The sequence below is a fragment of the Mizuhopecten yessoensis genome, unplaced genomic scaffold (assembly GCF_002113885.1).
Source record: "Mizuhopecten yessoensis strain PY_sf001 unplaced genomic scaffold, ASM211388v2 scaffold7493, whole genome shotgun sequence".
NCBI lineage: Eukaryota > Metazoa > Mollusca > Bivalvia > Pectinida > Pectinidae > Mizuhopecten > Mizuhopecten yessoensis.
This window is the reverse complement of record NW_018407075.1, coordinates 222,202-234,707: the sequence shown is the minus strand read 5'-3', so window position 1 is coordinate 234,707 and position 12,506 is coordinate 222,202. Positions and strand designations below refer to the sequence as shown.

Sequence of the window (12,506 nt, the reverse complement as noted above, 5' to 3'; positions counted from 1 at the left end):
AGTCGAAGTGGGTGAAATAGCTGGTCTGTGTCGACCTGCAGGTACCTTCAGCCAGCGCAATGTTTGTATAAAGATCAACTGTTTATTGTAAATCAAGCCCTTCTCAGGCTCATGTTATTTCTATTAACTGATATATAGAGTCGGCAGTCCACAAACTTATTTAGCAATTAATTGCTGCATGAAGACCACAAACTTCAGGTCTATGAATAACAAAACTTCTTTAAGAATGCTCTCAATTCTTAAAATTGATTTATCTAAAGGGCTTTAAATTCATTAATTCATTTTCACCTTTGAATAAAAAATAATAGATTTTGTTTGTTTTTGTTTGTGTAAAATGTTTATTTTTATAACTGTACACATACAAGATCTTGGTAGTTTGGCGTCATGATCTCATGTCTACAATATCTTTAGTACTGAATATCGTAGAAGCTCCCTAGTAAGGCTTGTATGTACAGTGGAACTTTGTAGTCCAGACATGTGTCCTGTGTGTACCAGTGGATTTTAATAAACTGGACACTCCGGCTTGTTTGTACCAGTAGATCTCCGCTAGTCCAAACACTTGGGCTTGTGTGCAAACTGGATATTCATCATTCCAGACATTAAGGTTCCAGAGTACACGGCAATCTTGTAAGTCCATAGTTTTCAGCTTTGTAAATACTGAACTCTTTTTAGTCCACACACTTTGTTTAAATTTTTGTGTATAGTAGCACCTTGATTCTCCAGACTCCAGACAAAAAATAAATCCTCGTAACTGAAAATAAATCCTAATATAATTTAGAAAGTATAAACAGAGTCCCGATAACAAGGTTCTATACACACATCACCGGAATAGCTTGTGTAGATCATTTTCTGGTGAAATAGATACAGCCGATGCAGAGTATTTAAATCCTCCTAGTGGAAGCAGCTCTTAGTTAGATACACAATTTGTAAATCATTTACAAATACAATAACATTTCTCAACAACTCAGCACAAACAAATATCCATTTACGAGAAACAATTTTTAAATGATCGTTCTTGGTCAATTCTCACAAAAACTAATGTTTAAATAATTAGTTAGACTTGGCAATCAATTGTCTTCCGTAATACAAACTGTGGCCTTTAAGCTTCCAAATGTCTTTCATTTGTTTTAATACAAATCCAATAAAATCGTGGCAAGAAGTTTTAATTACCACATTTATTCAACCTTCAACACCAAAATATTGGGTTTACACATCTACTTCACGAAGATGTAAGAAAGCCATTTGAGCCAGATTTTCTAAATTCACGGGATAAATCTGGTTTAATGGCATCAATAATTTATAAGACCCAATGGTCAGTCTAGATCACTTGTTGGTGGTCAGTTGTGTCATGCGGTCTTATTGACCACAGCCAGGTGAACTGTTTGTAGCTGGGCTGTCCACTTGTCCAGGGCATTGTATCTTGCTGTCCCCATGGCCTCTCGGTCAAGTTCCAGCACCAAGTTTACTTGGTCTATCCTTCCATGTATAGCGCTGAAACGGGACCACATTTTTAAACATGAAAAAAAAAAAATCATCAGTGAATGGCTATTAAATTGGCAAAAAAAATCTCAAAACTTTTATGAAACTATGAAAACTTCAATATAATTTCTATTTAGTATTAAAACCCATCTCTTTTGAATTGTATTGTAATCATCTTAAAAACATCCATTCTGATCATATTGAAAACAACTTGGAAAACATGCACATTGTACAATATAATCATACGTAGTAATAATTAAATGATTTTGAAACATAAATATAGAAATGGCAAAATATTGCCAAATTGAATTCATCAGATCAACATTATGTATTTTTTTACAAGATAATAATCATATCTCTTTGTTAATTTGTGATGAAAGTCAAACATGAATTCAAATACTAAAAGCAATGCTTTTTAACCTTTTATTTCATTTCTTATAAACTAAATATCGGTATTTGCAAATAAATCATTTGAAGCAAAAGTGTAAAGAAAGAATTTTTCAGCATAAAATTCAATTGGTTTGCAGACTTTGCAAAAGAACTAAATAATAAAACCGAACAAGTAGCAAATGTTTGTTAAGTGACACGTAGATCTCCGTTTTACGTTGACATTTTCAGTTGACATTTTCAGTTATTTTCAGTTGACATTTTCAGTTATTTTATTTTCAGTTGACATTTTCAGTTGACACAGACAATGTGGTGGGGTATTGTCACTGTAGGATGTGCACTTACTTGTCAAGGATACACGATACCAGTAGATTCTCCACCTCCAATGGGTCTATGTTGAGTTCCTGCAAGTACCAAGATACCATTCAGAATGTATGCTTCACTTTCAACATTGTGATATTAACAGCTAAATGACTCGAGTTTAAAACAAGATATGTTACAATTCACAAGGTATTACCATACACCTAAAATAAATATCTTGATGTGATATTTAAAAAGAAAATGATGGACCATATGAAATATTTTTAAAACAGACTTGTTCGACATATAACAATATTTTGCCTGAATTTTAATAAAGAAGCACTTTTGTTTTCACTGCAAGTGTCTTATATTAAAGGAAATATTTCCATTAATAAACATAATTTACTAGAAGAAATTGTAATTTGATATTAGGGTAAAAGAATAGCATATGTACAGTATTACATATAAATGTCATAACCTAGTGTAATAGCATAGCTATTGTTCCCTCATCCATAATCCATAAAAGCTTCTAGCTGAATAGCAATACTCTAGGCCTCTTGGCATATTTGAAGAAATTGTCCAAATATCACGACTCTAGGCTTCATGACTCATTTAGGAGATATATTTTGTTAATGTTTTTAAGATTTTCATATTTGACCCCAAACCCAAGATCATCAATGGCCTTGAATGTAGTTTTATATTCGTACTCCACCAAGCACAGTTCCTAACTAATATGACAGCGGGTCTGATCACTCTATAGAAAAAATTGTTTAAAGAATAAAGTGGACAACTGACAGACTTTGTGCCAGCTGGTGAGCTGAAAATTTCAATTTCAATTTCTGCAAAACTTTTTCTCATTCAAATCTATAGATGCAAATGATTGAACAAGAAAGAAACCCTTCCCTAACTACCAGTTTTCATCAGTTGGAGACTTAAAATATAATAGCGCAAACAAACAATGTTATCGCCATTTATTTATATACAAGAAACTACTAAAACAGTAACACAGGAAGATATTTATACAGAGATGCCAATGTTTAAAAAATATTTCGCTTCATGCTGTGACTTACCTTTGAGATAAAAGGTATGTGTATTCTGGTGTAGGGCTTGATCAGTTTGATTAACACCTGTGTTCTGATGTTCCGTAGTAAATCTGTAAAACGCACCAAACATGTCAAACATGTCAAACATCAATGTAACATTACAATCTCTGTAATGAGTCAAGAAGGAGTAAAAATCAAAATTAAAAAATAAATTAAAATTATAAGCTAAAACAAATGAAGTCCTGAGAATGTTTTATAACAAGCATGACTTCAAAAGCTTTCAATTCGTAGCTTTATGTGTTAGATATTATTTGTACACCTATGAATTTCAACATATTTCACGTCAATTTTCACTAACCTTCTATATGTTCTCTGATGAAACGATCTTCCATAATGTTCCGTCTGTTTGTTTTCAATATTTTCTCAAATTCATTGATATCATTGTTTTGATAAGCACTGAAAAAAAAAACATTATTAAAACTCCACATAATCACTGCATTTAATATGATTAACAACAAATGTCATAATTTATGTCATAATTTATTTTTTATATAATATTATAAATCTGCATTCTTTTAAAACCAAATTTCACTATTACAAAGATACAAGTATGATTATTTTCAGGTTATGGTGAGTTTAAAACACTTTTTTATGGTTACAATTCAGAGAATCAATGAGATAGTATTTCATTCTGCAAAGTAAAAAAACAAGAGGCCCAATGGGCCTGCATTGCTCACCTGGTATTAGTCTCACACTTGTAATCTTAAAAGTGAACTTAAATACAGCTACAGGCAGAATATCAGTGTTTGATTCATAAGAACCCATTAAAAGATTTAAACATATGACACCTTCGGGCCAGGTGAGCTAAAAATACAATTCTCAGAAGATTTATAGGAAAAGGTTGTCAGAGTTTATAGTAATTTAATAACAGTTCATGAAATACTTGTATCTTCAGTAAGTTCAGTATGAGTAACAATTAAAAATTGGCGAATATCCAGATTATGTGATCCAACCTGACAATTATTTACCTGACTAGGTTAGTCATCGCGAGGATCTCCGGGTCATTTTTGTAGGGCTTGGTCTCCTGGGAGTCAAATGGGTTGATACCAGACTTCATCAACATGTTGGCCAACACCAGGTACTTCAGACAGGTTGTCCGCCTGTGGACAGTAAATTACAGCACTTCTGGTGACATAATACAGAGATACAGGAACTACAATATAACAACTACCTGTAAAACTGCATATGCTCAGGGAGGTTAAGAACAATTTGATAACGACAGAATGTTTCAACATTTTTGACAGATAAATGACATCATTGACAATATTGTACATCTGTTACTTTTCTGACTGCAGTTCTACTGCTTTTCCCTCCAAAATATTTCGCTTCAAGTCTGACATGTAACATAGAATTGTAAATGACCTTGATTCACATTACAGATCACAAGGGTTAATGTTACAGGAACTTAGTCAATTTACACTACTCCTGATAAAACCTGTGACAAAGGAAATTGGCAAGGTAAGCATCAGAGAGGAATGAGATCATTGTAAGAACAGTACTTCAAAACTAACTAGCAAAATAAGACTATCTTACTTTTGCTTCACATTCATTTTCTTTAAAAATTCAGTTGTGAAACTATGCACATTTCTTATCTATTTAACTCAGTATTCCTGTGATTGATTTTAATCATCCCAGTTGGTCTCCTTTTACAAGATTTGAAAACTAAATGGCAGAAACACCAGACACTTGTTACTCACCTGGGGCTACCTGACTCATCGTAATTCTTGAATGCTTCAAAAAAGTCTGTGTGTGCTTTCTCGTATTCTCCCTCTCGTAAATGCATTTTACCACCACATTCTGAAATAGTAGATAGACAACACACTCAGGTAATAACAAACACCACAGCAGAGAAAAAGTCCATTCATTACAGCACTTCATACCAGCATCACAATAACAGGTGCATGGCACAGATTCCTATTCCATGTGGCGCGGTCGGTATATATGGGTTATGTATCAACATAATACACATAAATGGACCGTTGGGTGGGGTTCTGTGTCACACCCCTGTAATCACAAACACTTATAGCTTGAAGTAACTCTTTATGCCTTGCATAAGCTAAGGTATGCATATTATTTTTTCAGCCAACATACATACTCTTGAGACCTGAATTTTATTGAAAAGCAAAAGTGCCTGGACAGTTGATGTGGAATTATTACCATGATGAAGGGACTGGTGTTGTGTTCAGTGACTCAGAAAAAAACAACCTTTGTCATCTACATATTTATTGAGTGCTAGCTTTGTTAATAGTACGATAAACTGCTTCCATCTAGTGATCATATACACATGTAAAGAAGTGCCAATGGACATACGTAATACTTCAAAAGTGATGATGCACAAGTGTATGAAGTTTTAATAAAACTTTTTTTTTTAATTTTATTTTTATTTTATTTCTGGTGATAGTACATAATGATGTGTGAATCTCCATTATTTCAAAAATGTCCTCACATATATGTAAGTGTACACTGTAGGAGAATCATTTATTTTCGTGGGGTTAAAATTTTCGTGGTTTTCATATACTGGCCTGTTTCAAGGACTTTATATTTCGCTGATTTCTGATTTTCCCCTATCTATATCATACCAAATTTATGTTTTTGTGGGGATTTAATTTCTTGGATTTTTGTTCTCCATGAAATAGACGAAATTTAATGTCCCACGAAAATTGATGATTTTACAGTAATTTAAAGTTTCAAAAAAATAATGTATAAAATGTTACAAACCAAATGTTGAACATGAATTATGTATTGAACTATTGATTTTAACACCTACAACATAGACCCTTGGCAACTTACCCCTAATGACGCCCATGATGAGCGGGTGAGGAATGGCCGACTTGATATGGAGAGACTGCTCATACAAAGCCTGAGGAACAAACAAGTGAAAACAAGGGCTCAGCATTTGTCAACAGATCTAATGTAGAAACTGTCAAAAACATATATTTGTATCTTATTATTCTGAAATTTGTTGACAAAAGACATGCAACATTAATTGTACATTGCTATTCCGTCTTTGCGTATTGCAGAGTTATCTTCTCTTGGGAGCAGGTATTGATTGTTACGTCACTTGTTTGTGAGAATAACGTCATCAATTTTTGAGAAAATGACGTAATTTTCTCACACAAACCAATGACGTAACAATCAATACTTGCTCCCAAGAGAGGATAACTCTGCAATACACAAAGACGGAATATCAGTATGTTAAAATTTTATCGATACAGAAACCTTTAAGTAAAGACACCTAAGTCATTTTATATGTACGCATTATAATTCATCACTTGTGATTTAATTTAAAGTGTGAAAAATAAATACAAATTAAAGATTTAATACCTGTATCCCAAAAATTATTCTCTCCAACAAATAATAAGTCGATAGTATATAAACAATTTAATAAAATGAATTAATATATTGGTTCCTATTAGATTTAATCTTGTGCAAAACTAGACACAAATTAAAGAAACTGATTACATTAAATGGCTAATTATACCCTATAATACCATACCACATACAATATTTCAGTATCAACAAAATTTCAAAAACAGAGGACAATACATACTAAAACTTCAATCACTTGTCAAAAAATATAAAGTTATTTCTCCAAAACAGAAATTAGTAATCCATGTTCTTACAATTAGAACCTATACCTTTAATTTTTTGTTGTTCTTCTGTGCCGTGTACATTTGGATTTCTAAGGCGTAGATTTCTAACAGCTGTGTTCCTTTCTTCAGGTCATCCTCGCCTTCGTCAGTCTAGTAAACAAACCACAGCTATTGTACTCTGGTAAAAGGAACTTTAAAAAAAAAGATAATTAATTCTGACACGTCGATTCCCAAACGTTTGTCTGAAACTAACATTTCCAGATAAACAAAAAAGACTTTTACAGATCATGACTAGTGATACTGCCATATATAAGCCTTATTCACTAGTATATTCAGCATCATCAGACCAGATACAGTGAACATGTGACTACAACCTTACCTGACAAGATATGTGTAACTGTTTCAGAATTCTTTGGAGTTTGGAATAATCTCCCCTATCGAAGTACAGCTTGCCCAACTTTGTGTTGGTTTTGAACCATAACCTTTCGTTTTTGGCTTCCTTCAAGGCATCCAGTGTTGTTTCATAAAAGTCCTGCAGGAGTTCCATCTACAAGCAAAAATGAAAATTGCATCAGCTTTAGTGGAAATCTGTAACTTTTTATTTCAATCAGATTCTGGAGTTTGGAAATATATATATATATATGTAGTGGAAGCGGAAAAAAGCACGGCTAGACCAGGTTTCGAACCCGGGACCCTCTAAACTCTAGACGGTTGCTTTCACCAATTGAGCTACCTGGTCGCTGGCAATCGACTCAGTCCAGTTCCTCTACATATACATCAAAATTTTATAATTCTATATATCGTATCAAACATGTCGACAGTTTTTCATTTCTGACCACATCTTCAGAGTTTCCCATCACTGAACACAATGTGCATTTGATAGCACATTGTTTGCTTACAAAGTAAAACTTTGATTTTTTGGGGAAAGAACTTGTCAGTTAAGAATAAAATGATATAAGATGTATTATGAGAATTGATGGATGTTTTGTTTATTTTCAATAACGTGAAAACGAATAAAATGAGATGAATTGGAGGTTACGAACATACCTGTTTTGATGTGGAGATATAATCTAGGATGGAGTTGATGGACTTTTCTGAATAGTTCCTTGTTACTGCTGACTTAATATAAGTCAAAAGCATCTTATATCTCACCATCATCTGTTCATAATTACTCTGAAAATACAAGATTTACAAATAATGATTAAAACATTTTTGCCATTTCTTTCTATCTCAATATATATTTAAATTGAATTACCGACGTTTCGCCCCAAACCCGTTACGCCCCAGACCATTTCGCCCCTACTTTTTTCACATCGCCCCAATTTTAAGCTGATTTTGCCCCAAAATCTGTTACGCCCCTGATAAGGATTTAAATGAATTTCAAAACCTATTGAATTCTTTACATCCTTCTATTTGTTATACGATGGAGTGTAGCGAAACGTCTTTACCTTTCTTAGATGTTTTAGTTCAACTAGATTCAAATAAGATTACAACGGATTTATATTGTAAGGCTACAGATGCACATAATTATCTAAAGTTTTACTCTAACCACAGTAAACACACTAAGGTTAATATTCCTTTTAATCTTGCCTCACGGATTGTCACTATCGTCAGTGACCAAACAAGCTCAAATTGCTAGCCTCAGTCAACTAAAGCAATACCTTAAAGATCAATGTTATCCTACTGAGATAATAGAACATGGCAAACAGAAAGCTATTGAAATGGGACCGTTTACTTCCCGTCTACAAAAACTAAAAGATGAATCGAAGTTAGTTGCTTTTGTTTCTACTTTCAATCCACGGAATTTTAATATGCTTCCTTTGATAAAGAACAAATGTGAAGCAGTGTTCTCCCTAGGCCGTTTTAGCGTGATGGTACCGTACGCATGAATTTTGAGCCGTTACACATCACCATTTTACCGCTACGCATGAATTTTGAGCCGTTACGCATCGAGAGGTATTTATGATTGGAACATAAAGTTCTCACAAATTGATAACCTCTTCTCCCCTTTCCAATTAGACTCACCCTCATTAGACTAGCTTTTTATTGTTCCCTAAGAAGAAGAGTTAAAGCAAAGTAGCAGGCGTAAGAGAAACATTTTTAATAAACATGCTATTTTACATTGTAGACGACAATCTAAGAACTTGAAACGTATGTTGACATGTTCCACGTTTGATAATTCTTGTGTAACAAGAGAAGTATCCAAATGTAAGACACCAAGATGTGCGCTACATGTCCTATGATTATCGAATGTAATATTTTAATTTTCAATAATGGTTTGAAATTTACTGTGAAGGAAAATATGAATTGTAAATCAACATGTAATTTATGCAATAGTTTGTTCTAAATGTGGTGATTTCTTACATCGGTCAAACCGGTAATGGACTCAGAACACGCATGACTGTACATTACAAAATCTATATGTTAACAAACATATTCATGAATGTGCTGAAAATAAATTTAATGAATTACCTTTGTATCAACTTTTTTCATCAGACACTATTTAAAGATAAAAGAAAGAAGACCAATTAATTAAAATATTAAAACTAAGTCTCAACAGGCCACAGTAAAATTTTACGCTAAATTGTCCACCGATCTTGGGTACTTTGTGACATCACGTTACTATTGTAGTGTGATGACATCCCTTTGTGATGTCATGAAGTTGTTCTTTTGAAAAACCTGAAGAGCCCTGTGAATGGTGAAAGCAGCTAGTTTTTTAGTCGGTCGTTAATCTTATTTTTTCTACATATAGACATATATACATAAACAAATATAAGTACACATTCTCTCTCTTGCAACACGCATAACATTTTTTGTTTCCAATCTACCGCACGCTTGTGTAATTTAACTATAAAATCTAATTATTTCACACACACATATATATATATATTATATAAAATAAACAAATCCTGCCTAACATAGATATTTTACGATATTGATCTACGTCACGCGTGTATATAATCTAATTATTTTATACATATATATATTATCTACAAATAAACAAATCCTGCCTAACATAGATACTATAAGATATGTTACAATATAGATCCACCGCACGCTTGTATATAATCTAATTATTTTATACATATATATATATATATAAATATAGTATCTACAAATAAACAAATCCTGCCTAACATAGATACTATAGATATGTTATGATATCGATCTACCGCACGCGTGTATATAATCTACTTATTTTATACATATATATATTATCTAAAATAAACAAATCCTGCATAACATAGATACTATAGATATGTTACAATATAGATTGAACGTTACAACACAAAATCATGTCCCAAATATCAAACGAATTGCAACAGATATTATTTTTTGAATGTCTATCTTTAAGAATATTAAATAAAAAATAGATATTTTACTATAAAATTTGTCAAAGAAGTTAATTCTAAGGAGAATTTTTCGGGGTGTTGTAGTTTTTTGGGGCGAAATAGTTGGGGCGTTATGGATTTTTGGGGCAAACTGATTGGGGCGTAACACCTTGGGGCGTTACGGTTTTGGGGAGAATCGTCCGACACCCATTTAAATTGTAGACTCATGATTGAATATACAAGTATATGTTATGAACAAATACATGTACCCAGAACGCATAAAAGGATTTTGAATACCTGAAATGTCGGGTAACTTAAATGCATAGTTTTTATACAAGAATGGCTTAATCATAAAAGTTTATATCTGGAAATTGATTTTCAGTGATAAAACTATGGAAGTTTCTTGTAATATTGTGAAATTTGAAAGTGGCATGCAAAATACACTTTATATCAGTTTAATTGAAACAATTTACCAGTTTGAAATTGATTTTGATCATCTGTTTGAGAGCTTTGAAACCCCATTCTCCTTTATCCTTGCCTTCCAACTCCAACACCTGAAAAAAAAGTTTTGAATTAAACACTAGCGAATTTTAATTTTAATTTTGAGACAATTGAAAAGTTCTATCAATGCAATAATGTATTATTTGCTCTACAGTGTATTTTTGATTGTACATGTGTTAATTTCAAACACTGTATGGTCCAGGATGTCTGATCCTTTGTCTTTGGTTCTGTTGCACATGCTTATATGAATTCTATATTTAATATCTGACTAACTTCTCTAAGCAAGATTTAGGAGGATCAATATCCTAGATATTTCTCCCACAACCACAATAGGTATCCTCACTCCCATCTCATTGAATAAACTGTAAGAAGTTGGTCAACATTTTTGGATACCTACTAGTGGGTAACACCATGGACGTGATTTCATTGGTCAATCTCCGAAATATGACGTCAATTAACAATGCTTTACGATGTCATCTTCCATTGTGACATCTATTTCAGGGCCATTATATTTCCCAGGTCGCAAAAAAAATAAAAATGTCACGCGAAGAGAAACACATGGTTTTCAAGAAATCGTATCTGAATGTTGCATGAGGTAAAGGTCCCCAAACGTGTGGTGATGGTTGATAATCAAGTTTATCTATATATATGTAACTCTTGTTAGTTACTCTTCAAATTGTAAAAGACACTCGGTAATAACCGTGTCTTTATATATATATATTTTTTAACAAACTCAAGTTAGATAATCATGATGGCCAACCACCACTCATTGGGGAGGCTCTATTTGCTTCTTGTTGTAATATTTTGTTCACGTCTGTTATAGTAAAACCTTTTGGAAGCTCTCCAATGCAGCTCTTGGGTCATCCTCCTTTAGTGCCTTAGAATTGTAATATTGGTTTTCCAAGTCAACATCTGGTTCAGAATTACTTTCTTCTGAGTATTCCTTAAAATAAAGAAAATATTACATAATACATTTAATAATATCCGACATATACAAAAAAATATTAAAAACACATAAAAGAATATAACATATTGAATCATATTTCAATATCTTAGTTGAGATCCAGGCGCTGGATTCCAAAAGGTACATTGATGNGGGGGGGGGAGGAGTAGATCCTGAAGACTCGCGGGGTGTTAAACTACAAATTGCAAAATTGCAAATATAGATAAAGAGAAGAAAAGTGTTATATATATATATATATAAAGTAGAAGTTAAACTCTTATAAACCCTAACACAGATGGCAACCGATATCACATCAATAATTTGCAACTAGGCCTATATTTTGTAACTGAAAAGCCGGTGCGCATATCAAAATGAAAACAACATCTAAGACTGACAACAATTGAGTTCTGGAGAATGTCAGTTTCATATTGTGCATATTAAGAAGAAAGGGAATACAAAGTTTTTTACGAGTGCTTGTCCAAAATGTTTTTATGCTGGCATTAAACCTACCAAATCATACTCTTCATCATCATCATACATGCAATCTTCGTCCGACATGTTGGATTTTAGGAATATAAACGTTCATACTAATATCAAGAAGCGGTAAGATATTTCCGGTATATTTTTGAGGAAATTTACTAATTTCGTCAAATTCATACACCATGGACTTAGATATTAACCTAGGACCTAAACAAACAATCAACATTTTTTATATGAATACATAGATTCTGGTAGCCAATCTACTATCTTATATTTCAATTTATACTTCGAAAAACTGAATTCACTTTAGCTGATAATGTAAAGTAAAAAAGGTGATAACATTTTATTTTCTGTTCCTTTAAGATTTTACGTCAGATGATATGAAAAA

At 32.7% G+C, this 12,506-nt stretch overlaps 1 protein-coding gene across 2 annotated transcripts; it reads right to left on the bottom strand.

Moving 5' to 3' along the window:
* Positions 1–318: 318 nt before the first annotated feature.
* Positions 319–12,216, bottom strand: LOC110453731 (COP9 signalosome complex subunit 2). Of its 2 annotated transcripts, XM_021502823.1 has the most exons (14): positions 12,149–12,216; positions 11,525–11,638; positions 10,668–10,748; positions 9,335–9,361; positions 7,910–8,035; positions 7,242–7,409; positions 6,908–7,012; positions 6,060–6,129; positions 4,967–5,066; positions 4,238–4,369; positions 3,568–3,665; positions 3,237–3,319; positions 2,212–2,270; positions 319–1,491 (listed from the first exon to the last, which is right to left on the bottom strand). In XM_021502823.1, the coding sequence occupies exons 1-14, from the start codon at positions 12,194–12,196 to the stop codon at positions 1,347–1,349; spliced, it is 1,356 nt and encodes a 451-aa protein (XP_021358498.1). In that variant the 5' UTR covers positions 12,197–12,216; the 3' UTR covers positions 319–1,346. The 2 variants fall into 2 exon arrangements, with proteins under 2 accessions (XP_021358498.1, XP_021358499.1); XM_021502824.1 differs by lacking the exon at positions 9,335–9,361.
* Between the last annotated feature and the right edge of the window lie 290 nt (positions 12,217–12,506).

Bases quoted from the DNA above. Each gene is read 5' to 3' on its own strand.
- LOC110453731 (XM_021502823.1), bottom strand. From the start codon at position 12,196: ATGTCGGACGAAGATTGCATGTATGATGATGATGAAGAGTATGATTTG. The intron at 10,749-11,524 runs GTTTTACTATAA...CTTTTTTTTCAG, and splicing joins CATTGGAGAGCTTCCAAAAG to GTGTTGGAGTTGGAAGGCAA. The intron at 1,492-2,211 runs GTAAGTGCACAT...GTCCCGTTTCAG, and splicing joins GTATCGTGTATCCTTGACAA to CGCTATACATGGAAGGATAG.